This window comes from Aphelocoma coerulescens, chromosome 3, assembly GCF_041296385.1.
Source record: "Aphelocoma coerulescens isolate FSJ_1873_10779 chromosome 3, UR_Acoe_1.0, whole genome shotgun sequence".
NCBI lineage: Eukaryota > Metazoa > Chordata > Aves > Passeriformes > Corvidae > Aphelocoma > Aphelocoma coerulescens.
The window spans coordinates 9,314,271-9,331,261 of record NC_091016.1 but is presented as its reverse complement, the minus strand read 5'-3'; the positions used below and the strand labels follow the sequence as shown (position 1 = coordinate 9,331,261).

Below are 16,991 nucleotides of genomic sequence, written 5' to 3'. Positions count from 1 at the left end.
TCTAGAAAGCAAGGGGGGTGACTCGAATTTCCCACAAACTGCACACGCCTAGGTGAAAAGCACCCCTACTCAGCTGAGGGCTCTGTCTTCAGATCTTTCACAAAAAGATCTCTTAGTGTAAAAGGGGGAACTGTTTTGGTGGGCGTATGTGAATTTGGACTGCTTGGTGTAGTGAAGAGACAACCGTAAGTAACTTAAGGAGTACCTCCCAGGCAGATTTTGGTCTCTTCACCCACCCAGAGAAGCGAAGGGAGACACTACGAAGCTATTTGTGTCGCAGTGTGTAATTAAGTTTTACCTCCCTGTAGTGGTTTTGATCCCTTCATAAAATGACTGAAAACCCTAGTGCAAAATAATAAAGCTGCATTTTATGCTCTGCTAGCAAAACATAATGCCCGGCCCTCTCCGGGAGGGGAAGAATGGGCTCAAAATAACTGGTTTAATTTGGAGAGTGTGACTGATAGAATATGTTCATTACAACATGAGAAAAAGTTTAAATTTGGCCAAAATAAAACCATAATCGCCTCCGTTTTAGGAGCATGCCTTACAGCAGCTATAGATCACTGCTTTAAGCGATGTAGTGAAGAGAAAGCAATCATAGATTCCCTTCAAAACCTAGTGGAAATTTTACAGGAACAATCAGATGAAGAAAGGAATGAAAATCATTTGCTGCGGGCTGCTTTGAGGGAGGAATATTTTAAGTATTCAAAGAATGCTGACTCACCAAAAGAGAAAGAGGAAAAGAAAACTCCTAACATTAACCAAATATACCCCCAGGAAGAACTAGTGCTAGTGAAAAAATTGTGGGAAAAACTGCTGCCCTCATATGAGACCGCTAACTAAAACAGAATATAATTATATCAATGATGAAGATTTTGAACCGCATATCACCACTAAACAAATACCATACACTGCTACTGAATTGGCTAAGTTAGAAAAGGAGTACAGCCGGCTCCCCCACGAATCTGAGGCGGAATATGTCTTCCAAGTGTCTCTCACCGGAGGAGACCAAATTCAATTAACTGAACAGGAGGCCAGTGGATATTGGGGACATGGAGTTCTCTTAACAACAGGAGACAAACGTAACACATGGTCGCTGACTCAGCGCGCAGCTTTCTGGGCTGGGGGACTCAATCCTTTAGAAAGGGGAGACCCTTTCACTATAGTTGGTACCCCCGATCAACTTCTAGAAAGTGTCCACAAAGCCGCCTGTCTGCAAATGATCCATGAAAGGAAATTAAATCCTGGATACAAATCCCCCACGACCTGTGAAACCTGAACTGATGACCCCTTTAATTCGAGGCCTTCCAGAATCACTCAAACCTACAGCAATTGTCCTTCAAAAAACCACAGCTGCTGTAGGTCCTGTAGAGAGGTTGGATAGATTCCTTGGAAACCCGAGTGACCAAACTGGACCTACCAATCCTGGATTTACTCCATATTCAACCCCCTCTCAGCTGCCAGGTTCACAATCGAATTCACCTGCCGGTGATTGCAAATTTGGACATGGAGTGAGGTTGCAGAAGATCAGATTAATTACAGTAGGAAATATGGACCTATAAATATCCCAGAGGAAAAATCAGAAAAAACAAAAGGTGTCAGGTACATTAGGGCTCCTCATTGTGAAAAACCAGAGAATGCAAAACAGATCCCTAACCGTCAGCATTGGTGGTCACTAGGCATCAAAAAGGGGCTCCCCAGAAATGTGATGGATGGCTTGCCCCTTGATAAATTGAGTAAGGTAATGTCTAACTGGCACTGCTGAAAACCCATTCTACCAAATCTGTCACTTCAACCCAGTGCACCCCTCCTCCCTCAGAATCTGGGCAGTGAGTCAAAGCCACTTCTCCCTCAAAGTCTGGCCAATGAGCCAAAACAGATTCTTCTCAAAACCAGGGAAACTAGACCCTCTGTTTCTTGTCAGTGGGCAAAGAAATGGAGCATAGGTATACCTGAGAATGCTCACTAAAAATAAAACAGAAGGTATAATGATCACAGCTATTACAAGTCCTAAACGGGCACCTGTAACTTTTCTGATTGACACTGGGGCACAAATTTCTGCGCTGACAAAGAAAGATGCCCAGAGGTGTGGAATTGTTCCAACAAAGAACTGATATTGTGTTTTAAGTGCCTTGGGAGCAACAGAATCTATGAATGTGGCCTTAGTCAAGCTCACTTTGCCTGGAGAGGAAAACCAACTCTCTATCAATGTGGTGATTGGAGATATTCCAACCAATTTATTAGGGATGAATGCCCTTGCTAGGAGGCAGTGGGAGGACTCAGAGGGTCTTCTGTGGTCTTTTGGAACACCACATTTTAACATCAGACTGCTCCAAGCTGCAGCCTCCCTACCATTCAGCAAAGTAACTAATGTGAAACAACACCCCCTTCCCCTGGGTGCCAAAGAGGGTATCAAGCTAGTGATACAGGAGCTACAAGAACAAGGAGTAATACTTAATACCCATTCTCCTTTCAATTCTGCAGTGTGGCCAGTGCAAAAGCCTAATGGGAAGTGGAGGCTGACAATAGATTTTCGTAGGCTAAATGCTAACACAGACCCTCTTACAGCAGCCGTCCCAAATCTGGCAGAATTAATAACATTGATTCAAGAAAGGGCTCATTCAATCATGCCACCTATAGATGTCAAAGACATGTTTTTTATGATACCTTTACAGCCAGAAGATATGGACCGTTTTGCTTTCACATGGGAAGGACAGCAACACACTTTCACTAGGCTTCCCCAAGGGTACAAACATTCTCCTACCCTGGCTCATCACGCTTTAGCCCAAAAGTTAGAAAAAGGACCCAAAGCTGACAATGTGGCTGTTTATCAATACATTGATGATACCCTTGTGGGAGGAGATGAAATAGAAGAAGTGAGAGATACCCAAGAGAAAATAACCTCCCACTTAGAAAGCCTGGATTTGCAAATTCCCTCAGAAAAAACCCAAAACCCTTCACATGAAGTGAAATTTTTGGGAATTTGGTGGAAAGGAGGTATGACATGTATCCCACCTGATACCCTAACCTCTTTAGATCAGATTAAAATGCCTGAATCCAAAAGAGATCTCCAACATGCTTTAGGATTGTTAGTGTTCTGGAGAAAACACATCCCAGATTTTCCATAATTGCCAGACCTCTTTATAACTTGTTAAGAAAAGGGACAAAATGGGAATGGACTGCTTCTCAAGAAGAAGCGTTGCAATTGTTGGTTTTTGAAGCAACAGCTCACCAAGCCCTGGGCCTTATTCATCCTACAGATGCTTTTCAGGTGGAATGGGGATTTGTCTCCTCAGGGTTGTCAGTACACATATGGCAGCGGGGTCCTGAGGGTCTGACGAAGCCTGTTGGTTTTTGCTCCCGTGGCTTTAAAGATGCTGAAAAAAGATACACTACCTGGGAGAAAGGATTATTTGTGGTTAGCTTAGCTCTCCTAGAAGTGGAGAAGATTGCACGACTACAACCAATTGTTTTGAGAGGCCCTTTCAAAGTTATTAAGACAGTCTCTACTGGCACCACCCCCACCTGATGGGGTGGCCCAGAGGGCCTCTGTAAGGAAGTGGTGTGCTCAGATTGAACATTATTGTAGTGTCTTCTCAATAACTGAAGGAGCTGTAAAAAATCTGTCAATGCAAGAAACTGAAAACTTGGGTAGCAGCCAAGACAAACCTGCCTCAGTCATTAAAGTAGCCCCTCATTTTCCCCCAAACAGTCAGCAAATTCTTGGTTTACAGATGCTTCTGCCAAGCGAGAAGGAAAGGTGTGGAAATATAAGGCTGTAGCCCTTCACACTTCCTCAGGTGAACGAATTATCACAGAGGGGGAAGGCAGCACCCAAGTTGGCAAGCTGATAGCTGTTTGGAGTGTTTTCCAAGGTGAGGCACAGAATACTTCTCCTGTCTGTATCTACACCGATTCCTATGCTGTGTTTAAGGGATGGACTGAGTGGCTTCCTTTTTGGCAGCAAAATGATTGGGAAGTTAACAGAATCGCAGTATGGCAAAAGGAAAAATAGCAAGAAATTCTAAATATTGCAAGTCAAGGGAATTTTGCCATGGAGTGGGTAGCCTCTCACCAGACAGATGGAAATCCAGCAGGAGAGTGGAACAACAAAGCTGATGAATTAGCAAGACTAAGTCCTGTGAAAAAAGGTCAAATTACAGAGGACTGGGAGCACTTCTTAGAATGGTTGCATGTAAAAAGAAACACACAGGTGCAAAAGATTTGTACAAAGAAGCCCTTTCTCGCAGTTGGTCTGCTACCAGAGAAATGTGTAAAACATGCATATCTGCCTGTGAACAATGCCACAGACAGCTAGAAAGATACCCTTTGGAAGATGACCCTCTGCATTTAAGAAAGGGTAAAGGCTTACGGGACGCATGGCAGGTAGATTATATCGGCCCCTTTAAAAAGTCAGGAGGTAAACAGTTTGTGCTGGTAGGAGTAGAGATTATATCTGGGTTAGTCCAGGCCGATGCCTTTAAAAGAGCTACAGGAGATAATACTGTTAAAGCATTGCAGGGATGGTTTGGAACTTTCCCAAAACCACAAGAAATTCAATCTGATAATGGGTCTCACTTTACTGCTACAGTTGTACAGGACTGGGCAAAAGGTGAAGGGATTAAATGGACTTTTCACACCCCTTTCTACCCTCAAGCTAATGGCATTGTAGAAAGGACCAATGGTCTCTTGAAATGACTTTTGAAACCACAGGAGGGAAATTGGGATGTTCGGCTATGGGAAGTTGTGAAAGGTGTGAATGATAGATGGGGGGTAAACGGGTGTCCCAAAATCACTGCCTTTTGCCCAACAGCTCCAAGCATAATTCTCTCACTACAGGGACCAAATGATCCTAAGAATCCTGCACACTACCCTGGACAACCTGTTTTGGTAGACCTCCCTACCGCAGGACAAGTACCACTAGTGCTAAAAAGCCCTCTGAATAAATATGCATGGGTAGCCTCTGATGCCCTAGGGAGAGAGCATCGGATACATGCACGCTGCATAATTCCATCATTCCAATTTTCTGCCTTTTGGTGGCAGACTCTGTTGTGTTTACTTTTCACAGAAGAACTCCGAGGGACATGCAGAAGACTACATAAATCATGATAAGACTAGTGATACTTTTCTGCATCCTACCACAACACCAGGGCCAAAAACCAGCTGAGTGGCCATGGTCTGAAGCTACCATTAGGTACACTAGTGCTCTAGGATCCTGTTGCAAAATGATTAGAGGATTAGGGACATGGATTATTGATAAAGGGAACAAATCAGTAACAGAACTGTGCAAGCAATAACCTGCAAGCAAAAGGCCTGTGTGAGAAAAACTGTCTGCAGGAAAAAATCCCTGTGTGAGAAAGAGGCCTGGGAACAACAAGGGAGTTTTGAAGCGATGCAGCTGTGCAGATAAGATGTGCTGACCAGGAGGAGGGAGGTGAACTCTGAATTCTTTTAATCATAACATAACTGTAGAAGCTTGCCAATGTAAGTCCAATTATGTAGAAGTAGAAATGCGCTTTGGTAAGTTTTAAGCCACTTAAGAGTTAACAAGCTGGTATACTATATAAGTGCCTCTGGATTGCTAATAAACGGAGCTTGCTTTTATCAGCCATATTGGTTTGGACTGCAATTTCTTCCCCCGCCGGAGTCCACGGACCCTTTTTTCCAATAGGATCCTATCCCAGAAATCGTTGCCCGAACCTAGCCACTGTAGTGCTGCACGACTCTGAGGTATACCGTCCAACTGAATGGGGATGGGACTTGAAGGATTGGACTAGAATCCTAAAAGGAACAATTGGTGAAAAAATTAAGGTAGGATGCAGAAAAGTAGAAGGATCTCTTTACGAGAAAGCTTCCACCATTGCAATCGCTGGAAATTTTCTAAAACCAGATGGGAAAAGTGATTTGCACCCCAACATTACAGCCAAACTCTGCCTTACAACAGAGTGGGTATGTGACAAACAAACCCCCTTCATCCTGTGTTGTCGTCAGAAGAATGTCAGTAACTACACCTTAGACCCCAGTACCAATAATGTTGAAATCACAAAGCTTTGCAGAAACAAACTAACTGACTTGCTGGTATAACTTTCCTCTAACCAAACCAACCTATGTAACATGCAATTGGCAAAATAACCCGTCAGATCAGCCAAGTCTGAAAGGTTTAACTTATAAATTCAAAATAAATGCTGTAGCAAAGCCCATACTGAGTGCAGTAATCACATACCATGGTATAAGTACCCCCCTTGTGTTAGATGACAAGAATAAAGTTTTTCCACCCTTTATGGTAACCCGAGGTGACTATGTTACTATGTGGATTAATTGCTGAATTTTTTACCGAACCTATACACAGTTATAGCATTGGACCTCATGGCCGTGTTTTGTTTTGTGAAATTCAAAATTAAGATTGTTGGCTAAACTTAATTGCTGTACAATTTTCCCATAAAGTCATGTGTGGTAAAAACAATACAAAATACTGGGGGGAACTCAAAGTCGATGTTGCAATGCCCGATGTTGCAACCACCCAACCACCAGTCATGCTAAGCCCGAGAATTTTTGAAATTGGACCATGTATAATCACAAAAACAGGCCAACAACAAATACTGTTCAATCTGGCATGGTCCCTTAAACAAGTCAAGTTGCTGATGCAAAACAATGTCTCAGAAATTCAGCCAGTTTGTTCACCTTTTCTGCAAACTTCCTTCAAGGGGTGGACAACCTGGTTGCAAAAGTGGAATCCTTCTAAGAAACGAACGCAAAGAGACGTAACTGATGTTGTGGGAACAGGATTGGGAATCTTAAATAGTATTGATTCAGAAGTACTAATGAATAAATTGGCTGCCACAACTACAGATTTGACTAAAATACAACAACCCATCAGTGGTTGTTATCAAACATATTACCAAATTGAGAAAAGGTAAATGCGAATGACCACAAATTGATAATTGACACGCTTGATGCTACACAAAACAAAATTTCTTGGGCTCTCAGCTGCATCCAGGCTCAATTGTGGATGCAGTCAGTTGCTGCCTCAATTCTAAGAGAAGGCGAAGAAGGTACTTTTCCTACTGAAATTCAGAAGATAATCTGGGACGGTGCCACTGATTTTGAAAGAGAATTCCAATCCTGGTGGAATTTAGTGAATTTTACCTACAATCCCATCACAAACACAGCCACAGCCTTTGTACTAACCATGCATAATGCTTCAGTGCATTTGATATTCCCTATCATTGCATTAGGGCTGAACCATGATGCAGCTATTCTCTATCCTTTCCAGGATAGAGAATGGGCCCGTCAAATGGGTAAGAAGTGGCAAACTGTTAATTTGGAAACTTGTATTGTCCGAGAACAACAAGGCTTTATCTGTGAAAGTACTGCAATTAGAGCTCAAGACATTTGTTTGGACACGGAACAAAATATCTGTCATTTTGAAATTCATCCTAAGAAGATTCCTGAAACAGTGCTTGTGTATATAGGCAATGGATGTGCATGCTTAAGAACTGCATGTGATAAGGTATTTATAGAAAATTTAGTAGTAGATACTACAATCCATTCAAATTTTTGTGTTTGTAACTTTACTAAAATCACAGGATGTGATTTCTCTTATTTAGCCCCACTTACTTCTTATTGTCTTTCACAGTCCAATTACACACTGATCCACCAATTATTGCCTACCCCCACTGGGATGAACCTTACTTTGGTAAAGCACTTGTTGCTTCACCAAGATTTCATTGAAATTTTGGAAAAGATCAAGAAAAACGGAGAGAAACCTTGGTAACTCTTCATCACAAATGTGAAAGAAATACATTGTGTTCTAGAAAGAGGAAAAAAAGATGCTGGACACAGCTGGTGGGATACTCCTTTTGGGTGGTCACCTACTGCTACAGGTGTCCTGAACAAATTGTGTCATCCCATCCTTGTTCTTTTGATTTTAGTTTTGATTGGTTCTGTTTTATCAGCAATCTTACACATCATGAATTGCAGAATGATGAAATGGTTAACACAATTGACATCTGTAATAGATGTGCACAATTTGGACAATATCCCATGCACTGTGGACACCCCTAAGGTTATTGACACAAGATGAACTACATGAGTATTAAAATAAGACATGATTAAAAATTACTTATTCCTACTTTTTCCTTTTCTTTTCTTTCTCTTTTCTTATTTTCTCTACCCTTTTCTGAGATATGCTACCAACATTGACGAGTCCTGAAGACTTCGCAACACCACTACGAAATCGTGCTGATGGAGCTCTCCTGATGACAATCGTGAGTCATGGGGTGGTGTAAGAGACGGTCTGAAGATCCCTCATCTGCCTCATGATAATCGCCGAGGACAGAGGCTAAACACAGGAGTTCCAATCTGCCTAAGGTGGGATGTCTGCCAAGTGTTGCTTGCAGGTGTGCCCACTGGGAACTGGTAGGCATTCCTGAGGAAATTTGTGCAGGTCACAGTGGGCTGCGCTGTTCTTGCTGCCCAGGCGGGAAGGACTGCGCTGAAGTGGAAAGGAATGACCTGTCTTGTACACCTGTCCTGTACCTGTTTCCCAAGGCAACAGGCCCCATAACAACGGCTGTAGATTTGCCCCACCTCTTGGGGAAAAGGGGGAGATATGGGGATACAGCTAGAAAGCAGAAGTGAGAACACTGCTAAACTCATGCCAGAAGTAGACACGCTAATGCCGCTAGGCCGCGAACCATGGCAGACAGTATACTTAGCACAGGAGAAAGGCATGCTTGGTATGTACCTGTGATAGTTAGTGCTAGTTTTTAGTTTTGCAATGTTATTACCAAACATAGATATGGTCTTGGCCAGTTTGTTAATGTTTGTATTTTGTTTGTGTTTTCATTGCAAGTGACTTGGTGAAAGATCCAATAGTAGTTAAAGCATTCTACGTATTCTTGAGTTTAATTTTTCTCTAACTTGTTTTGTCTTTTTACTGAAAAATGGTGTGATTAAGATCTTACGGACACATAATTTGTCTCAACCAATTTTATCAGGAAAGTTGGTATAAGAATTTATACATATTTGAAATCATACAAATATGTTCTAACCTTCCCAGTTCTGCCTCAGAAGACTTCAAAATTATTATAATTTAGCTAATTTTTAAAAATTTACTATTTAGTGAATTAAAGAATCTTGACAAAACACAAGCAAATGCTACATAAGAAATGATTGAATCCCCTTTCCTAAACCAGGAGGGTTTTTTGCAGCCATAGACTGCAAACAGGACATGAATAAAATACAGAAAAGCCTTCTACCAGCTCTCAAACTAAAGTGCTATTCAATTTCATGCCATATGTCTTAAGAAGGTATTTTATCTTTGCCTCACTCCACCTATTTATAGCACATTCTGCAGTCTCAGGTGGGAGTGCAGAATGTGATGAAGGCAATTTATTCACTAAAATTCAAAGGAAAAAAAAAAAGGCTACTTGGAACAACGAAACTAATTTTGAAAGAGAATTTATTTATTTTTTAATCCCACCAACAGTAAGGCCCCAGTTTCTAGTTTGTGTCAAGATTACATTACAACAGTGCTATAATCTGTCTCCTAGAAAACACAGCATAGCCCTGATGTAAAGATATGCTTGCATGAGAGCATTTTGTATGGAGATGCTTTGTGTGTTAATTTGTATCATAAAAACTAATCCTTCATAATGTATAAAATTATCCAGCAGAGTAAAAATGTTAATATAACAAAAACTGGATAAAGAAGGTACAACCAAAGAAGCCTCCCCGAAGATAACTGGCTAAGACTTTAAAGTGTAAGTTAAACCACTAAGATTAGATAAAGGGAAAACCCATTCCTTAATCATCTCAGGCCTAGGAAAACAAACAAACAAGGCTGAAAGAGGAGAAATACCCATAGATAATGAAATAACAGATCAAGTGATCCCATTAGTAGGAGATGTTGAAATTCCAAAGAAATCAAAACGGGCTTCTCCACTGATTATTGAATGCCTGGAAGGGGCACAACCAGTGTCAGTTAAGCAATATCCTCTAAAGCATGAAGCAGCAGTAGAAATAAAACCAATTGCTAAATTTATTTATCAAGAGTTGTTAAGAGAGTATAGGTCTCCCTACAATACCCCAATTCTACCAATACAAAAGCCAAATGGAAATTATCAATTAGTTCAAGACCTGAGAGCAATAAATACAATATCAAGAACACTGCATCCTGTAGTAGCCAATCCTTGCACTTTACTTACAAAATTATAAAGTGACTGGGTGTGGTTTTCAGTTTTAGGTTTAAAAGATGCTTTCTTTTGTCTGCCATTAGTTGAAAGCAGTCAGGAGATTTATGCCTTTGCATGGGAAAACCCCAAAACAGGGAAAAAAGCCAGCTTACATGGACCCTATTGCCACAAGGATTCCAAAAATAGCCCCACAAGAATTGGAGATAATTTAGCTAAAGAACTGGAAGCCTGGACACCGCCACTCTGGGAAGGTATACTTCTGCAGTACATTGATGACCTACTAATAACAACAACGACCCATGAAGACTGAAAGGAATGGGCTGTAAGTCTTTTAAATGTTCTGGGACTAGGTGGATATAGGCTCTCCCCTGAAAAGGCTCAGCTAGTCCTCCAAAAAGTGAAGTATGAACTGGCAGGAGGAGAGAAAGCCTTGGAAAATAACAAGAAAGAGACAATTTGTCAAATGCCCCATATTACTGCAAGCCTGGTTCCTACAGTATACCACCGTGTCCCGCAGCCATAGGGAGGAGGAGGAGAAGAAGATCCAGCAGGCAGGAGTTGTGCAGCAAGATTGAATTATTTAATTATTTTACAAACTCTTTTATTGACTTTTTTCTTCATAGTCTAATTGGACAAAGGACCAGCCACCCCTTGGGGGTGATTGGCTAAAATCCTAAAACATCCATTGTCAAAATATTTTTCTACTATACCATAAACAAGACTTTTCAAGGCTGCAGGTGGCTTGGTTGTTTACATTCCCTGCTACCTCTTCTGTGAGAGAGAAGAGTCTCTCATGGACTTAGAAAATAACAAGAAAATCCTCGCTAGCAGCATTTTTGTATCTACAATTCCCCCTTTTTGTTTTATAAGATAACAACTCTACTATTAATGCCAAATAGAAATCTACATCAGTTATTCATTCTAAATATGTCCTTAAGGCTTTAACTATCTGACTCCATAACAAGAAATTTAAAGTTCAGTCTCTGCTTGTAGAAGGACCATCTGCCTGATGGTCGACATCCTGGTCATCATCAGAAGAGTCATTAGGCTGATGCTCTACATTCTGGTCGCCATTTGGATGATTGGCGTTCTGGTCATCATTTGGAGGTTGCCTGTTCTGCCTCTGGTGCCGTAGGTCTGGGCGAACGCATTTTGAAGGTAGCCACCGTACCCCAGTATCTGTGGAAACGCAAGCATACCCACGACCCCAAACCATGTGGGCCTTCCCACTGGTTAGTAAGTAAATTCCACACCCAGACTTTTGCCCAGGGCAGTTGTCTGTCGCCTGCAGACTGCAATGAGAGAAAATGATTCAGAATAACAGGATTATTTGAATTTTGTGGTACTGTAAGATGATTAATTGTATACAAAGCTTTTGCTAGTCGGCTCTGTGGGGTTTCTCCATGCATTCCCCTTTTCTGCTTGCCCAAAACATGCTTCAAGGTACCATGAGTGCGTTCAACAATGGCTTGGCCAGTAGGAGAATGTGGGATACCAAAGGTATGGTCTACACCCCATAGGTGTAAAAACTGCCATGTCTTCTCCGAGGCGTAGGCAGGACCATTATCGGTTTTCACAGAAGCTGGCACACCCAGGACTGAGAAAGCCAATTTCCAATGGGCAATGACATCACGGCCCTTCTCTCCAGTGTGAGCAGTAGCCCACATAGCCGAGGAGGAAGTGTCAATAGACACGTGCACATATGTCAGCCGACCAAATTCTGGGACGTGAGTTACATCCGTTTGCCAAATCTGCAAGGCTTTTAGCCCTCTGGGGTTTACCCCCTCTGGCAAAGGTGCAGTGAGTCCCTGACAGTCAGCACAAGCACTGACAATGTCGCGCGCCTCGGTTGGCGTTAAATGAAACTGCTTCTGCAGGGTATGTGCACTTTGATGGAAGAAACCGTGCGATGCCTTGGCTTGTGCAATTTTGTCAGGCTGAGGCCCTACCCATGCAGGGTTGGCCAGCATGTCAGCCCTGGCATTGCCTTCCATTAGAAAACCTGGTAAATTGGTGTGGCTTCGAATGTGCAGAATGTAATACGGATGCACTCGAGCCTGAATTGCAGACAAGGTTTGCAACAGCAAAAACAGAGCCGCATTGTTCACCTCCTTCAGAAGGGAACAATCTAAGCATTGGGTGATATCTGCTACATAAGCAGAGTCAGTAACCAAATTCAAAGGTTCCTGTGAGAATCGCTGAAAAGCCATGGTAACAGCCCTTAATTCAACTAACTGAGCAGAGTCTGACTTGGATTGGTGTGTTAATGAATCACCTCAAAGGCAGTGTAGGATACTGTGCGCTCTTACACAAAGTGACCCCTTCAAAAAATTTGTCCCAATCCGTATGCCCCAAGCTGCCAACACATCCCGTCCCCAAAGGTTACAGGAAGTGGTAGCAACATAAGGCCTAATTGGAGCTGTGTGCCCCTCTGAGTCCTTCACCACCACAGGCCGTTCGCTTAAATAGCTCTGTGTGGCTCCTCCTAATCCTGCAATGGCCGATCCCACCGGGGCTAAAGGCCATGAGGGAGGCCACGCAGAGAAGGAGATGACAGTTACATCAGCACCCGTATCAATCAAACCTCGAAGCTGAATCCGGGGTGGACAGGCGTTCGGCAGGACCAGGGTACATGTCATCTGCGGCCTTTGATCAGAGATGTCTGCAGTCCAGAAGGCCTGCGGAAGTCCCATAGATCCACTGCCGTTATCTTCCTGAGTTTGTTCTACCCTGGGGACACAAGACTTAAAAGGCACTAATTTAACAAGGCAGGTCTTTTCAGGAATAGTTACAGGGGGTTTTTGTGTGGAGACCATAGCGCAAATCTGACCTTTAAAGTCAGCATCAATAACTCCTGAGTGCGCTAAGATTCCTTGATGGGCAACATCAGGTTTTCCCACCAGCATCGCACTGGATCCCTGGGCTAAGGGTCCATATGCATCCAAGGGAACCTTATAAATACCGCTAGAGTCTAGGACGACTGCGGCTGCGGTGTGGACATCAAACCCGTCTGATCCATGGGTGCCGTCTCTAGGGTGGCTGGGTAGGCCTGTGCCTGTACCTGTGCCACTCTCTGGGGGAGAGACTGCATCGGAGAGCAATTCCCCCTCCTTGCACCCCGGCGGAAGTTTCCCGACAAAGGCCGACCATCGGCATGAGTCCGGGATCTACAGTAGCCTGTACAATGGCCTGGCCTTCCACACCTCTTGCACTGGGGGATCGGTGTGTTCTCTTTTTGGCTCGGCTTAGGCCGCTTCCGTTTCTTCACCTGTTTTGGTGGCTTTGGTTCACGACCAGAAGATGCGTGAACAGGCTGCAGGAAAGCAGCCAAAGCAGACCTTTTCTGGTTCCCAGATCCCACCTTAGCGCAGGCCTCGACCATGTCTGTTACCTCAGGGTCCCCTGGTAAGGCATCTATGATTTTTCTGCACGCCTCGTTTGCGTTATCTCTCACTAACTGTCTTAACAACATCTGTCTTAACCCATCATCCTCAACCTGCTTCTCAAGAGAAGCAGCGACTTTCTCTACAAAAGAGAGGAATGACTCTGATTTGCCTTGAACTATTTCAGTATATCGCTTTCTGGGCGCAGACAACTCTATGGTTTTGGGCAGCCATGCTGACCTGTTGAGCTTGCTGCAGGATGCTAGAAGACAAGGTACCCTGTAGACTGGGATCAGAGAAGGGACCGGTCCCCATCAAAGCATCCACTCCTGCTGTCTGTCTAAGATCAGCAGCAGGGAGCTGCGTATTTGCTAATGCAGTCTTGCCGGCCAACTTTCTCCAGGTTTTCTCAAAAACTGTAAATTGTACAGGTTGAAATAGAATTTGACCTAAGTGTCTGATACCAAATGGAGAAAGCAAATCTGTATTTATCACCCTTATTATCTGCATAACCTCAGCAGAACCTAGCCCATATTGTGCCACCTTGGATTGGAGGTCCTGGGCAACTTTCCAGGCAATTACCTTATGCTTGTCATGCTCCCCTGAATCTGGGAGAGCCTTATACACTGGGAAAGCTTGGATCTCCCCTTTAGGGGAAGCACTACCATCCTGAACTTCTGGCACCGCCTGTGGATGGAGTGTAACAGCCCCCCGGTTACCCCCAGAATCCTCAGATCTATATGGCATTCCAAGGATTTCCAATGACCTCCAGTCACCCTCCTCCAATGCTCACATCTTAATAGACTCTAAGAAGCTATTATAATGCGTCGGACGCACTGTTACTGTGCAGTCCTGAAAGGTCCAGGGGCGAGACCGGCGAAGCCTTTTTCTTTGCCGCACGGCTACAGCCGCCTGACGACCTGGGGCCAGCACCTCATCTGCTTCACTGCCTGACGAGGAATCATCAGGCAAAGGCAACTTTGGGGTGCTGGGAGTGAACAGAAATTTACGTGGAGGGGCACTTCGGCTAAGTTCGCTAGAGGCAGAACAGACAGGACAGACTGCAGCTGGCTGCGCAGCAGTTTTTACACCAGTTTCTATACGGGAGGCCGTCTCGGCCAGCCCTGACCGAACTGGTACTGGAACTGCTTCCACCGTCTCTGGGGCTACAGCTGCTCTCGGCGCCACCGCCTCTGGCACAGCAGCTGCTTTCGGCGCGGTCGCCGCTGCCGCTGCTGTTTTGTGCTCCCCAGCCGCGCCCGGCTCTGCTGCCGCCGGCCCCTTCTCGGGGGTTGCTCTGGGTGCCGCTGCCCCTGCCCGCTGCTCCGCAGCTGCCGTCTCTGGCCATGTCTTTGCAGCCGCCGCCTCTGGCCGCGTCTCCGCAGCCGCCGCCGCTGCCGGGTTTTCCTTCGGCTGTGCCGCTTCCGGGTTCGCTGCCGGCCACACTGTTTCTCGGCTCGGAGCCGCGTCTCCCGCAGATGGGGGGGGGGGGGTGTGGGCGGCGGGGCCGGCGCGGCCGGCGCGGGTTCGGGCATTCGCTGCTCTAGCAGGGTGAGGAGTTCCTCCATCCTTTGGGATAGGTTTTGGCAGCTCCATCAGCAAAGGCAAATGCTGCACTAAAAGGTCGATGGCTCCGTTCTGTGACTGCGCAGAACAGTCCAGCGCCAGGGAGGGCAGCGGACTACACCCAGGGAGTCCTGGGGCAGGCACGCCCGGCGCTACGCCAGCTAAGAAGTTAGATCCAGGTCCATATGGAACCGAGCTAGGAGCCGCTCTGGGCATCCAAGTGGCTAAGCCACGGATCTGCGGCCCTGGATAAGCCGACGCCGCTGCCCAGCCGAACGGCAAGGCAGGCTGTGCGCCATCTCGCTGCCCTGACCCCCCCGCCTCTGGCGGCACGGGGTTCCTGGGGGCTGTGGAATCCTGCGATTGTGCAGGGTGAGCCATCGCAGGCTCTGCCTGTGGAGCCGGGGGGGTTTTCCGAATCCACCATCATTTTCCCTGGAAACCCAGTCAACGGGGCCCCCCTCGGACATTCCTCTGTCACTCATCACCGAGATAGGCGAGCCAGCCCTGCTATCACAGTCAAGGTCTGTCAGCAGGATAAATAATGAACGCCAGGTTTTGTATAATTCTAATGCTGCTGAGTCCCCAGTCGGGAGCTCCTGTCAGACAGCGCATCTGAGTTCCTGCCATAAGGCAAAGTCCAGGGCACTATCTCTGTCCATGGAAATCCCTTTTAAAGCAGCCCAGTCTAATAATTCCCGAACTGAGTTTTCAGGAATGGAGGTGCGCAATATGCTAAACACACCTTTCCAGACCAGCATCGCAGCTTCGGTTTGTGAGCCGCTGTTTGCCATTTCTCAGTTCTGTTGGACCTCCCGGTCCCGGGGGGCAAAGGGGAACAGCGTATCTCTAGAGGAATTCGGCTTGGCTCGCAACAGCAGGACACGTCAGAGAGTGCAGATCACGTCGGGCAGCACCAAATATTACCGCAAGCCTGGTTCCTACAGTATATCACCGTGTCCCGCAGCCATAGGGAGGAGGAGGAGGAGAAGATCCAGCAGGCAGGAGTTGTGCAGCAAGATTGAATTATTTAATTATTTTACAAACTCTTTTATTGACTTTTTTCTTCATAGTCTAATTGGACAAAGGACCAGCCACCCCTTGGGGATGATTGGCTAAAATCCTAAAACATCCATTGTCAAAATATTTTTCTACTATACCATAAACAAGACTTTTCAAGGCTGCAGGTGGCTTGGTTGTTTACATTCCCTGCTACCTCTTCTGTGAGAGAGAAGAGTCTCTCATGGACTTAGAAAATAACAAGAAAATCCTCGCTAGCAGCATTTTTGTATCTACAGCCCCAGACAACTACATTAAAAAAAAACAAAATGAAGAACTTTTCTGGGAATGACAAGACAGTGTAAGTTATGGATCTACAGCTATGGACTAACTGTGAAACTTTTATACCAGCTCCTAAAAGAATCGGAGGGGACCCTTTTATGCTGGATACCAGAGACTAATAATGCATTTGTAACTCTGAAACGTGAGTTAATGCAAGCTCCGGCATTGGGCATACTGGATGTCATTAAACCTCTTCTGTTGTTTTCACATGAAAGGCAAGGACCGGCATTGGGACTTTTGGCACAGAAGCTAGGACCGTACAAAAGGCCAGTGGCCTATTTCTCCAAGCAACTGGACGGGGTCAGCCAAGGAGAGTCCGCCTGCCTGTGTGCAGTGGCAGCTGGGACCCGGAACATAGAGGAAGCCCTCAAGTTCACAATGGGCCAGCAGATAACCATTTTTGTCTCACATACAGCATCAGCAGTGCTCACACAGAAAGGAAATCACTGGTTAACCCCATCTTGCTTTCTCAAACACCAAGCTGTCCTAACAGAATCGGAGGAGG

General features: G+C 45.1%; 1 protein-coding gene across 1 annotated transcript; it reads left to right on the top strand.

Moving 5' to 3' along the window:
* The first annotated feature begins 826 nt into the window (after positions 1 to 826).
* On the top strand, positions 827 to 2,506 carry LOC138108852 (uncharacterized). The gene is given in 4 exon segments (XM_069012039.1): positions 827 to 1,263; positions 1,265 to 1,434; positions 1,497 to 1,602; positions 2,485 to 2,506. Coding segments are annotated over 4 exon segments (735 nt in total).
* The last annotated feature ends 14,485 nt before the right edge of the window (positions 2,507 to 16,991 follow it).